Source organism: Microcaecilia unicolor, chromosome 8, assembly GCF_901765095.1.
Source record: "Microcaecilia unicolor chromosome 8, aMicUni1.1, whole genome shotgun sequence".
In the NCBI taxonomy this organism is placed as follows: domain Eukaryota; kingdom Metazoa; phylum Chordata; class Amphibia; order Gymnophiona; family Siphonopidae; genus Microcaecilia; species Microcaecilia unicolor.
The window spans coordinates 3,580,729-3,594,106 of NC_044038.1; the positions used below are offsets into that span (position 1 = coordinate 3,580,729).

The 13,378-nt window shown below is 44.2% G+C and overlaps 1 protein-coding gene across 1 annotated transcript in view; it reads left to right on the top strand.

Moving 5' to 3' along the window:
* Positions 1-13,378, top strand: part of PKD1 (polycystin 1, transient receptor potential channel interacting) — a 202,088-nt gene that overhangs the window by 167,045 nt on the left and 21,665 nt on the right. The window contains 5 exon segments of the mRNA XM_030212056.1: positions 991-1,187; positions 1,722-1,827; positions 5,374-5,474; positions 6,172-6,374; positions 11,409-11,603. Of these exon segments, the coding sequence (XP_030067916.1) occupies positions 991-1,187; positions 1,722-1,827; positions 5,374-5,474; positions 6,172-6,374; positions 11,409-11,603 (802 nt within the window).

Below are 13,378 nucleotides of genomic sequence, written 5' to 3' on the forward strand. Positions count from 1 at the left end.
CATTTATGCCAGAGAGGTATTTAAGCATCTCTAGCATATCTGCTTCCATAGTATACATATTGAGATGTTTAAGTGTGCCCTCATATGCTCTCTGACAAAGACCATTGACCATTTTAGTAGGCGCCTTCTGGACCGACTCCATCTGTGTATATCTGTTTGGAGGTGAGGTCTCCAGAATTGCACACAGTACGCTAAATGAGGTCTCACAGAGACTTATTCAGAGGCATTATCACCTCCTTTCTTCCTGCTTGGCATTCCTCTCCCTATACACCCAAGCATCCTTCTATATTATGTCATCGTCTTTTTTACCTGTTTAGCCACCTTAAGATCATCTTTTAGGCTTTATGATGATGTAAGTGATTCCCAATCCTTCTAAAATCAGCTCCATTAGGCATTATGTTAATGTAAGGTGCGTTGAACCCTTCTAAAATCAGCTCCATTAGGTTTTATGTTGATGTAAGTGGTGTTGAACCCTTCTAAAATCACTTTTGTTAGGCTTTATGTTGATGTAAGTAGCGTCAAACCCTTCTGAAATCACCTCCGTTAGATTGTTTGATTTAAGTTGCGTTGAACCCTTCTAAAATCACCTCTGTTAGGCTTTATGATGATGTAAGTGGTTCCCAACCTTTCTAAAATCAGCTCCGTTAGGCTTTATATTTTATAATAACAGATTCCTACTTTGATAGAAATAATAGTATGTGAATGCAGAAGATGGAGTTGGCATTGATGAGAGACAGAGAAATTAATTTCTTGTTTATTTACTTGGATTTAGTTCACACCTATTTCAGTAGTACCTCAAGGTGAGTTATATTCAGGTACACTAGGTATTTCCCTGTCCCCAGAGACAAGGAGCAGCAGTGGGATTTGAACCCTGGCTTCCCTGGTTGTTAGCCTGCTGCTCTAATCACTACATTACTCCTCTGTAGTTGGAAAATTCCTGATTATTCCAAAATCCTGTGTCACAAATAGATTATTTTACTGCTTAATTAGGTGGTATTCAAATGAGGGCATGCTCAGTTGGCCTGATCTTCTCACTGATACCTCCGTCATGGGCAATACCATCCAGAAACTGAAAAGGGGGAGAGCAAGCCGCCATCTTGGAGCTGATGTTTCTATGCCTGCCACTGAAGAGGATGGCCTGGCGCTGATCCTTAACCCATCTTCAAACAGATACTTCACTGCTTCAGGTGAGAGAGAATAAAGAGGAATGAGGTGTCTTTTGTGCATCAAAGGACATCAGATGAGTTGGGCTCTTCTGGAAAATACAGGATTTTAATTTAGAGACTGGCCTATTACTTCCAAATCGAAGCAAGTGGGGCTTTTTTCTAGGGGCACCATGAACTACACAGGTTACTGCTGGGCCCCTCTTGTTAAATCCTAATATTCCTTACTGGAAGCACAGGTAAATGTGGCAACTGTTCCTAAGTATCTAATTGACTTTATTGATAAAATGCTTGTGTTTTGTGCACAGATGGGTTTACTTTCCATGCAGTGGGTTATCAAATGTACGAACACCATAGCTGTAACTGACTTGAGAAAGTCCAGGACGGAAGTGATAGGAAGGAGTCAGAGCCAGCAGTGACTGACACATTCCAGAGCAGGGAGTTAACAGGACCATGGAGCCTAGAATGACTGGGACAAGGGGGTTCAACACTTCGGAGTGTCAGGAAAGAGTCCAGAGTAACCTTTTGACGTTCAGTTCTGCTTCATTGATTTTGTAGATGAAGATATGATACGACAAATTCTTGTAGATGGAGCTGGCGGCATATCACCTTCTCAGGAACTGGGCCAGTTGTCCCATGCTGGGATAGATCAGCTCTCAGGCTTGTAAGTACTTTATATCCAGACTAAGGGAATTTCAGTTTTTTCCTAAATAATGTTGATTAAATATTAGAAATGTGTTTGAGATCAAGTTGGGTCTCTGGTATTTTAACAGAAAGGAAATTAAGCAGAATAAACAGATCTTCTATATTTCTATGAACGAGGTAGCTGATGATCCGGTGAGGAAAGTAATTCCTGTCTGAATGGAAAGTTGAAGACCCAATGGACTGATCACGTTCTGCTGTTGCTGCTGGGAGGGTCTAGATTTTGACAGTAATAGCACATGAATCATTCAGATCAGAAAACTGTACAGCTTATACTGAAGAGAGACTTTTCATGTCTCTAACACAAATCTATAGGGGTAGATACTGTATGTAGAAGGGTTTAAGCAGGCAGTAGAGGCTCCTGATTAGTGCACAGCTCTATTCAACAGCTCAGAACTGAGCAGCACAATTGAATAGTCCCCATGACCACTGTGGCACTGTCCAGTGCCACATACTTAACCGGACAGATAAGGCTGAACAAAAGCAGTCATATCTGTGCCCAGTTGGGTATCGGCTGGCACCCACATAACTTCTGTGTCTGTCAGGGACCCGGATATTCAATGCCAGAGCCTGGACATGACCTGGCATTGATTATCCAGGTCTAATTAAGCCCACGGTTTTCAGTGGCTTTAAAACCACTGATCTCTGCAGGCTGAATATCACCGAATAGATTTTGGCAAGAAAAGAGCACTTGACCCACCCAGGCTGCCCATTTCTGCCTGTCTACTGTTCAGTCGCAGGTCTTTCTTCATTGTTTCTTATCTTCTTCTTCTGTGTAAGTCTCTTTGTGTCTCTTCCGTGCACACCTGAATTCTGCTGCTGTTTTGGCTCTTCTAACTTCTGCCAGGGATTCCCTGCCTCTCGGTGGAAAAAGTAATTTCTCACATTCTTTTTGGGTTCCTCTCTTTCTGCTTCATCTGATGACACTTTCTTCTTGAGGAAAAATGCTTCTTCCTGGTATCCAACTGAAGCCTGTTAGATACTAGAATATTTATATCTGATTCCCTGCCTCCCCCCCCCCCCCCCCCCCACTACTTTCTTTCAGAAAATATTCAGGCGGTGTGGGATGAATTAGGCCTCAGCACCTATGTGGATACTGACACAGACTGTCAGGCTTTTGTGCAGGCACTGGCTGCAGCCAGAATGTAACTAGCTAGGTCAGATATTCAGCCTGCTGATCCGATTCTGAAAGGTGTTGGGCCCCTCATTCCATCCTCCCTCTCACCTGAACCTTTCCAAAAGAATCAGCATCCACGCTCCCTCCCAGTCGACCTCCCCCTCAAAAGGATTGGCAACACTCCCCCCCACCTTCCCCACACAGGCCCTATCCTAGATCCTTCCAACCCCCTGTAGGCCTCCTAAGGCCTATCTTTCAAAACCTTGGTGGTTTAGGGGTTGGTGGGGCAGGAGCGATCCCCACTCACTCCCGTCCATCGCGGCTCCTCCATCAAAATGGTGGCTATAACCTCAAGTGGTACTTTCTATGGTCAAAATGAAATTTCTCTTGAATAACTTCTGCCTTGCAATCCAGTTATCTATTTCCACACCAGTACTGAGATCTCTCATCTCTGTTCATTGGCTCCACTGGAATCCATTTCCACAGCAGTACCGAGATCTCTCAATTCTGTTCATTGATTCCATTACAATCCATTTCCATTCTGGTACTGAGATCACCAGTTCTTTTCTTTGGTTCCATTCAGATCCACTCTACTCTACTGCCAAGATCTTTCAGCACTGTTCATTGGCTCCATTGGAATCCATTTCCATGACAGTACCGAGCTCTCTCAGCTTTGTTCATTGGTCCCATTACAATTGATTTCTACACCAGAACTGAGATCTCTCGGCTGTGTTCATTGATTTGATTATGATTCATTTCCATTCCAGAACTGAGATCTCTCGGTTGTTTTTATTGGTTTCATTTGTAATCATTGAACACTACTGCCAAGATCTTTCAGCCCTGTTCATTGGTTCCATTAGAATCCATTTCCACACTAGTATCGAGATCTCTCAACTCTATTTATTATTTCCATTAGGGTCCATTTTCACAACAGTACTGAAATCTCTCAGCTCTCTTAATTGGTTGCATTAGAATCCATTTCCATACTAGTATTGAGATCTCACCTCTGTTCATTGGTTCCATTGGAATCCATTTCCACAGCAATAACGGTACCTCTCAGCTCTATTCAATTGGTTCCTTTAAAATTGATTTCCATGGCAGTACTAAGATCTCTCAGCTCTTCTCATTGGTTCCATTGGAATCCACTTCCAAGCAAGCACCGAGATCTTTCAGTTCTGTTCATTAGTTCCATTGGAATCTATTTCCACAGCAATACCAAGACCTCTCAGCTCTGTTCATTGGTTCGATTACGATCCATTTCCACAGCAATACTGAAATCTCGCAGTTCTTTTCATTGGTTCCATTCAGATTCACTCTATATTATTGCCAAGATCTTTCAGCTCTGTTCATTGGAATCCATTTCCATACTAGTATCGAGATCTCTCAGGTGCATTCATTTCCATGCCAGCAACGAGATGTCTCAGCTCTGTTCATTGGTTTCAATTAGATCCATTTCCACCCTAGTACCGAGATTTCTCAGCTCTGTTCATTGGTTCCATTGAGATCCACTTGCTTGCCAGTTCTGAGATCCGTCATTGATTCTAGAAGTCGCATTAATGGGATCCACTTGTGGATGTTTTGATTGAGATAAACATAGGGCTAATCAGACTTCAAGCTTTAACAATGAAAAATTCTCCTGTATTCGTATTTATAGTTTTCAGTTTATTTACAGTTTTGATATACCACTCATCAGGGTGGCCAACGCAGTGGTTTACAAACGATACAGTAAATGGTAAGAGATAAATACAGGTAGAAAAGAAAATTTACAATTTATTCAGACAAGAATGAAAATGGTAGCGCTGGAGTGGTTTCCAGATCTCTCTCACATTTTGGTCAGAAAATCTAATCATAAGAGTAAGGCAAAATAATTAACAGAATCTCATTTATCGAAAGCCGGAAGAAATGTTTTTTGGGGGGAACTGGTTATTTCTTCACTGTTATTTTTTTGAAAGTTCACTGAGTCATATTTGATTGAGGGGCTTTGGGTAAAATGTCTTCAGCCTGAATCCATTAGGCGAAGGAAGCTCTCCTGAGCACTAGAAGAATCACTTTCCTTCAGTTACCATCAGCTTTCGCATAACCTGCTGTGTCTCCTTGCTTCTCTGTGTGATTCTTCAATCAGTCCCTTTTAATCTGTATCTTTTTGTAGCTTCTTGATTGAATATTTGATTTCCCTCCACTGATCTTTGTGATTGATGGATGGATGGATACATTTAGAAAGTCTTTTGGGGCCTTTCTCGACCCTATACAGCATCTCCTCCTTGAAGGTACAAGAAACCTTCTTTCAGGACATTTATGAGCCTATAGGAATCTGTTCAGTGCAGGGAGATGTTTCATATAAAGCAAAGACATTTAGCTAACCTGAAGGATTTATCTGATTTTACTGGACAGATCCAGTGTGTTCGGGGAGAAGATTGATACCATCGTACTTCAGAGACTAAATGAGAAACAGCAGAGTTTTATGGCTCTACCCATTAAATCAACCAAAACAGGTATGGAGGACTTCTCAGATACAGAACCAGGGCCTAGAGTTTATTGGGCTCAGGGATCACAAAAGCCCAGGCTCCCACTTACCAGGTTGGGTGGGTTGGGAGTAACTGCAGCGTCGGGGTTAAGGAAGGGTCAAGTACTGCCAACACCAAAAGTGGCTCATGGGTAAATTACTCTTAGACCCAAGAGCAATGCTTTAGTGTCAGTGAATAGTTCAGACCGGTTACTGCTATGACTATTCAGCTTTCCTAGTGTACAGTATATACGAAGCAGAACTGCTTAAACTAAGGAGCAATGGTTTATCATGAAGGGTAACCTGACCTTCCTGGACTTTTCCTTGGTAACGTTCTTTATCCATGTATTGTAACAGGTCTCAACCCGTTTTGCTTTATAGCTCTTCATGCTGCAGTTGTGAAAATTTGTAATATCAATAAACTGTTGACCCTGCTCAAACATTTCCCTGTGATTCAGCAGGACCTCAACCTTTTTACATGACTGAATATGTATCTACAGTTTCTAATGTTAAGTAAAGAATAAAATGAGACCTGGGGATGGTTGCATATGGTTTGCCTTGTTTGGCCTTGCATGGGAGGTCACTGTGCTTGTACTTCTGGGCATAGGAGGGGCTGATTCTCTGCTGAGTCCTGGAGTGATATGGCAATTGTTACAGTCCATGCTCACTGTCTCCCTCTCCCTTAGCTTTCTGTGATGATGAGCCGAAGCGTTTGATCCCGGCCTGGTGCACATATCTGGCCTATGTTCTGAGTGCCCTTATCTTCGTAACTTGCTTTGGGATTTCAGTCTGGATTGGAGTGGGTTTCACCTCCAGTGTTGGGTTGATGTGGCTCATTTCTGGGATTTTCAGCTTCCTGTCGTCATTCTTCATCTGGGAGCCCATGAAGGTAAGCAGAATGAGCAGGCCTTCACATGGCATCTTCAGGCAGGAAATGTCACTTGTGGGCAAGATATTTATTAAAACATAACTATGACTAGGGGTACTATATTCCCTCCCCCCCCCCCCAAAAGAGGACACATGCCCCGCCCCTGCCACACCCCTGCTCCTTCCACCACACCCCACCATGCCCTATGTCATATACCGCCCCGCCCCTTTCACACTCCCACCGCACTCCCCTGTCACCCCCCCTAAAGGTGTCCTATCCTCCCCTCCCCTTATCTTACTGTACTGCCCTGGTGGTCTAGTGACCTCTTTGGGGTAGGAAAGAGCCCGCTCTTTCCTGCTGGAGCGGCTGCAGACTGTCTTGCTGCCTCCCATATCGTCAACGATTCAAAATGGCTGCCGAGACTTGTACAGAAGTCTCGTGAGGCTGCCGCTTGAACTCTCAGCGGCCATTTTGAATCAGCGCCGGGACCGGAGGCAGCAAGAGACAGTCTGCAGCCGCTCCGGGCAGGAAAGAGGGGGGCTCTTTCCTGCCCCAAAGAGGTCACTAGACCACCAGGGCAGTACAGTAAGGGGAGGGGAGGGAAAGATCTCAAGTACAAAACCTACTACGCATCCAACTTCTCCGTTATAGGCAGCCAACTCTGGAATGCCATACCAAGATCCATCCAAACAACCAATGAACATCTACCCTTCCGAAAATTGCTGAAAACCTACCTCTTCAAACAAGCCTATCCAAATGACCCGACTTAATTTACGAACCTAGTCCACTCCACTACTACTACCTCTACCTCACTCCTCCCTTGCACATCTCTCCTTCTTGCCCTACTCTTTACAACCACATCATAACTCTACAACTGTGTTATTTCTGTGATACTTTGTAAGCCGCACTGAACCTGCTTTCGAGCGGGAAAGAGCGGGGTATAAATGTAACAAATAAATAAAATAGGACACCCCTAGGCCTGCCAGCCTGCCCGTTTGTCCGCAAATCTGGACAAACGGGCAGGCTGGCAAAACCCATCCGGTTGTCCGGCCATGTCATCAAAAAGAGGACGTGTCTGGGTAAAACCGGAAGTATGGTAACCCTAACTATGACATCACTTCCTCTCTCTAGATTCCATGGAATGGTAACACTCTTTCGTCACATTAGGACTAAAGTACAGCTGGAAACTTTGGTATGCTCTTGCTTATTTCCAGTCCCGTGTTTTGGAGAAATGTCTACGACAAACATAGCTCAGAGCAGTTATAGTTTGCCTGTGATCAGTTGTAGTTCACAGCATCCATCAGGTTCTGGGAAAGAGGGTAACAGTAGCTGGGAAATGGTTAAGTATCTCTGTGGCAGGAAATTTCTCTGGCTCCTGCTGCTGTTATATAAAAGCCTGGGTAGACTCCAGTACAGTTGAAGTCTTGCCAGTCAACAGCTCATAAATCTAGCAAGAACCATTTTTTTGCTGGCCCAGCTGTGGGCCAGGTGATTAAGAATCAGCAGCTCTGAAACCCAAATAAACATTCTTAGTCAGCTCTCTGCAGGACAACGTGGGTAGCTGCCCACGAACATGCTGAGGACCTGCTTTTACAGACGTCTACACATACCATAAATGGTGCCACCGTATGCAGGGATCGAAATAGATGAAGGTTAATGTGCCCACTTATTAAAGCCAGATGGATGAAAGTTGTGTGAGGTGAGGGGGACCCCATTTCAGGACACAATTAGCAGCAATAGTCAAAGTGAATCCCTTCGCCGTAGGCTTCTAAAGGGTCATTTGTAGACACTGTGCTGTGACATTCTTAAAAGAACAAGTTCATCTTTCCAACAGGGCCCTGAGCACATGCTAGACATAGTTTGGTTTTTCAAGAAAAGGATAAATTACAAAAAACAAACAGGTCAATATTTAGCCAGTGGCAGTCATCAACTTTTTTAAAACGCTGACCAGCACGGACAGAGTTAACCCTGGATATTCAGTGCCAGACCGTGTCCAAGCACTGGCACTGAATATCCAGGGCCTAATGATACACATCAGGCCACTGAAGCTTATGGGGTCCCGGGCGATATTCAGCTAAGAGCCGCATAGGACAGTTATGAGGGCCCTGCCTCAATATCGGCCAGGACCTGCATAACAAGAGGTGCCTCAGCCCCCCTAATTCCCCCCTTTCTGTACCCCGGTCCCAATCCTGATTCTCCCTCCCACCCCACCAGAACAGTATTACTCCCCTTCCCCCAGTTTCTTACCTTCCCCCCTACCCCCACCCCAAAAGAAAATCAAGACCAGGTCTGTGTCTCCCACTCCTCTCCTTCACCCCTGGGCCTACCTGACAGCTACCAAAGTTCTGAGAGGCTGCCAGAGGTCATGTCAGCCATTATGAAAGGAAACCCAGATCTTTACTAAGTCCTTTCTGGTGGATGTCAAACTATTTCATAATTTTTAACTTCAAAAGTCTTTCATTCCTAAATTGTTTAAAATTTCATTTTAGTATTCTGACCATAAAGTCGTTGATGCAGCGCTTTGATCTTGCAAAGTCCCTCTCTCACAAAGGTGTCACCCTGGTTAGCTTGGTGATGTTAAATATGGTGTTTGTGTAAATTGATTCTTGTTTTTAGCATCTGATCTGCCTCTCCAGCAGAGCCCCCTTCGTCACGTTTTCTGCATTGAATAAGGTCTACTACATTTGAAGATGAGCATTAAGTAGGATCCCCTTATGCTGAATGTTTTACGGTTGCAGCTTGGTATACTGCAGGGACGAGTGCCGTTGTCTTCTTTTTGACTTTGTTTTTCACTAACGTTTGCTTCAGATCAGCTGGTTATTGGAAGGCCAGCGAAGGTGGAGCTGGGAATATCTCTTTCAGTAATTCATCCTCCTGGAATAGTGGCTGTAGATTTTTTTTTATGATTCTTTTCAGTTTTTCCAGCTCTGGAGTGAGAAATTATGAAACACGAGGATGGGAAGACAGCACAGTTCTCCCAACACCCAGCCAGAGCTCTAAGCTCAAGTCTGAGTAAGGAGCCGTTGTTTCAGTTCCTCCTTGAACTTTGGCAGGGAAGATTCACTCATAATGCTAGATGGTAACGAATTCCATACGATACACGCCACACTTTAAACCGCCAGGCTGTTACGAATACATTCGAATGGCGGTTTATCAAATACTGCAAATAAATAAGCAGGCAAAGGTCTTTTGGTTGATCTGCTTCCTAATTCTGAAGGGTGATGGAGATTAAGCTGATAAAACCTTACACCCTAGATGGAGCCCAGGTTATAGGTAGCACAGGAATCTGTGGAAAAGACCTTAAAGGTAACCATCAGAGTTTTAAACTTAATTCTGGCAAACCTCTAAAATACTACCGGTACATCGATGACATTTTTATGATTTGGACAGAGGGGGAAGAAACTCTGAAACAATTTTACTATTCCGTCAATACATACCATCCTACGATCAGATTCAAAATTGACTACTCCCCAGAAAAAGTCAATTTTTTTGACACCACGGTCTCAATCAGTGATGGCTGTATACAAACATCTATATACAAGAAACCCACAGACAGATGCAGCTACCTCCACAACTCCAGCTTCCACCCTTCACATACAAAAAAATCCATTATTTACAGCCAAGCCACAAGATACCACTGTATCTGCTCTGACCCAGGGGACAGAGACAGACACCTTAAAAGCCTGACTGCATCCTTCAAACAGAAAGGCTACAACCCCAAAATAATCTCCAAGAATATTGCCTCCTCCCTCAAAACACCCAGGGAGAATCTGCTACAGTACAAAAAGAAAAAATCCACAGACAGAATCCCGCTTGTAGTGACATACAATCCAGAGCTGGAAAAACTGAGGAAAATCATAAGAGATCTACAACCTATACTCCAGGAGGATGAATTACTGAAAGAGATATTCCCATCCCCACCAGTACTGGCTTTCCGACAGCCACCCAATTTAAAACACAAGCTAATCAGAAGTAAACTTCCATCACAGACTGAAAAGGAAGAGAAAGGCACATTTCCCTGTAATATATCCAGCTGCAAGCTATGCCGAAACATCTCACAGGACCCCACAGTCATTCACAAAGGAAAAATATTCAATATAAAGGAATCCTTCACTTGCTCATCTTCCAATGTGGTATATATCATTCAGTGTAAAAAATGTAACGAAGGATGCTATATTGGAGAAACAGGCCAGATGCTTAAGACAAGTTCCTTAGCATCCCTCCGGACTGGCCCAGGATTGGACTGATGGGTTGTGCACGCCTTCCAAAATGCTTTGATGTCCCCATGCATATCTCCTACCCACCCCCACCCTGCTAGACTGTCAATGAAATGCTTGGATGTTTTACTTATATATATTGTCATCTACCACATTTGCTTATTTCCGATCTGAGGAAGAAGGGCAACCTTCGAAAGCTAATCAAGAAATGTATTAAGTTATGTCCAATAAAAAAGGTATCATCTTATTTTCTTTTCCATGTTTTATTTTGTTTGATTTCTATTGATAACCTTAAGAGTGGACTAACACGGCTACCACACCTCTCTACATTTTTAATGTAAACCGTTTTATATTGAATAAGATAAGCAGTATATCAAATGCATTAATAAACACAAACTAACTGAGGCCTCTAATATTTGCAGCCATAATTCCCAAGTAAATAGAATTACAGTAATCCAGCTGATTTGTAATAAAAGCGTGTATCAGAACACGAAATGATGGCGTGTCCAAGAACGGGCAGCACATTGCCTTGATCATCTTAAGATGCTTACATAGATTTCTCCATTAAAACAAATAGATCTGGACAGAAAAAGTCAAATGCTTGTCTAAAATCACCCCAAGAAATAGATCATTTCACTCCAGCAACAACAGGTGAGGGAGGAGAGAAGATGCATTTCTTGAGAACCAGGGAGCTTTCAGTTTGAAAGGATTAAGCCTCAACTGATGTAAGCTCAACCAACTATTTCCAGCTCAACCTGGGAGAGGTTCTGAGCTACCCATGAGCTGCCTGTGCTCTGTATACAGCACTGATGACAGTACTGCCTGTTCTGCTCCACAGGTCTTCCTGGAGGCCCTCTATTTCTCTTTGGTGGCGAAGCGTCTCTACCCTGAGGAAGATGACACGTTGGTGGAATGCCCGGTGGTGGAGGCTGTTTCTGAGAAGATAAATAAAGTTAGACCCCCTCAAGGATTTGCCCTATTTCAGGCCAGGGATGAGGCAAAAAAGGTCAGACTCCTGCACCACATGCTAAAGGTGAGCGAACTTGTTTTCTCCTTCGGTAATGCTAGATAACAGTAAATCCCATGGTTGTAAGGTCCCTTCTATGCAGAGCTTACAAACTAAGATGGCAGTCAGGGATGCTGAGTGATCTGCTGGTGGTCACAGCTCTGTACTCTACTCCTGCAGCCAGACATATAACTTAATTTTTGCCTGAAAGCCTGGTACCTGAGAAGCTGACAATTGACAACTAACCTGAAATAATGGGCGGTCTGTCACTGTGAAAGGAAATCCAGGCTAAGGGGACAAGGGTTTTCCAGCCTGTTGGTGAGAGCATTCTGCCCAGAAAGCATTACAATAACCCTCATGCAGGGGTGTGCTGGTAAATTTTTAACAACAGGCTCTTTCTCCGGACATAGCCAGTTCTGCAGTTGGAAGGGCCAGGGGCCACCGGGGGGGGGGGGGGGAGCAACACTTGCCTCTCTCTCCTCCCTCCCTTCGTGCAGGCACGCTAGGCATACCTTTGCTGGCAGCCAATAAATGGACTGCCACCACTCCCAACGTCTTGCTCTGAGCAGCATGCTGGAACTTCTCTCACATGCTGGAGAAGTCCCAGCCTGCTGCCCAGAGCTGGAAACAAGGAGCGGGGAGCAGCAGTAGTCTATTTACTTGGCTGGCAGGGCTCAGCATCCCCACCAGCATAGTAAAAGAGAATTCAGCAGGGGGCCCAAGCCCACATTTTGGGAGCCAGTTGTTAAAGTAGCCATGGAGGGCCTTACTTTAACAACCGGCTCCCAAAATTCTTAAAAACTTAACAACCGGCTGTTGCGAGCCTGTGAGAGCCTGCTCCAGCGCATCACTGCCCTCATGTTTAGCTTTGGTTTTTTCCTAGTACTGCTTTGGGCTGGATTTCATTTCAAACACAGCACTGCCTCAGAGTTGTTAAAAAAAAGCAGGAACTATGGTTTTGCTTCTACTTTATCCTTCAGTCCTGGGAGATATTGATGGTTACAAGTTTTCAGAGCTCCTGTAACCTAGCAGCTCTGAAACTAAGTAAATCAGAAGGTGCTGCTGTGCTGTTTGTGATCAGAAAACTCCCTCTGTACAGTGAATAGAGCATGGATAGCTGAAGCTGCATGACCTTAGGAACAGTCTGACCAGATCACATGAGAGTCAGTTTTCAAATGGATTCCATGCCTAACTTTGTGAGATCCTACTTGGTTTCAGGAGGGAGACGTTTTGGCCAATCCTGGTTCTGAACTTGCATCCCGAAAGCAGGATGGCCTTTGTAGTTCCTGATTCCATCCATTGATATCAGTGTTGCAGATCCCAAAATGCATCATGACAGAGTAGTCTGAAATCCAGGACTGGCCTAAAATGTCCCTCTTGGAACAGGAAGTGGATTTAGTAGTATTTTAAGGTAAGTTACATTCAGGTATTTCCCTGCCCCAGAGAGCTTGCAATCTAAGGGGCCTTTTTACTAAACCTGATAGGTGACTACATGCGCCCCTGTGTCAGTTTGGAGTTACCACCCAGCTGCCACGAGGCCCGGGCGGTAATTTTGTTTTTTACGCACATCCGCTATGCGTGCCGGAAAATAATATTTATTTTCCTGCCCGCAGCGGAAACCGGGCAGTAATTGTCATTCTACGCATGTAGATGATTACCGCACGGTTACTGCGTGAGACCTTACCGCTAAGTCAATGGCTGGCGGTAAGGTCTCAGACCAAAAATGGACGGCGCCAATTTTTGTTTTGCCGCATGTCCATTTTCGGCAAAAAATTTAAAAAGGCCTTTTTTACAAGTGCGCT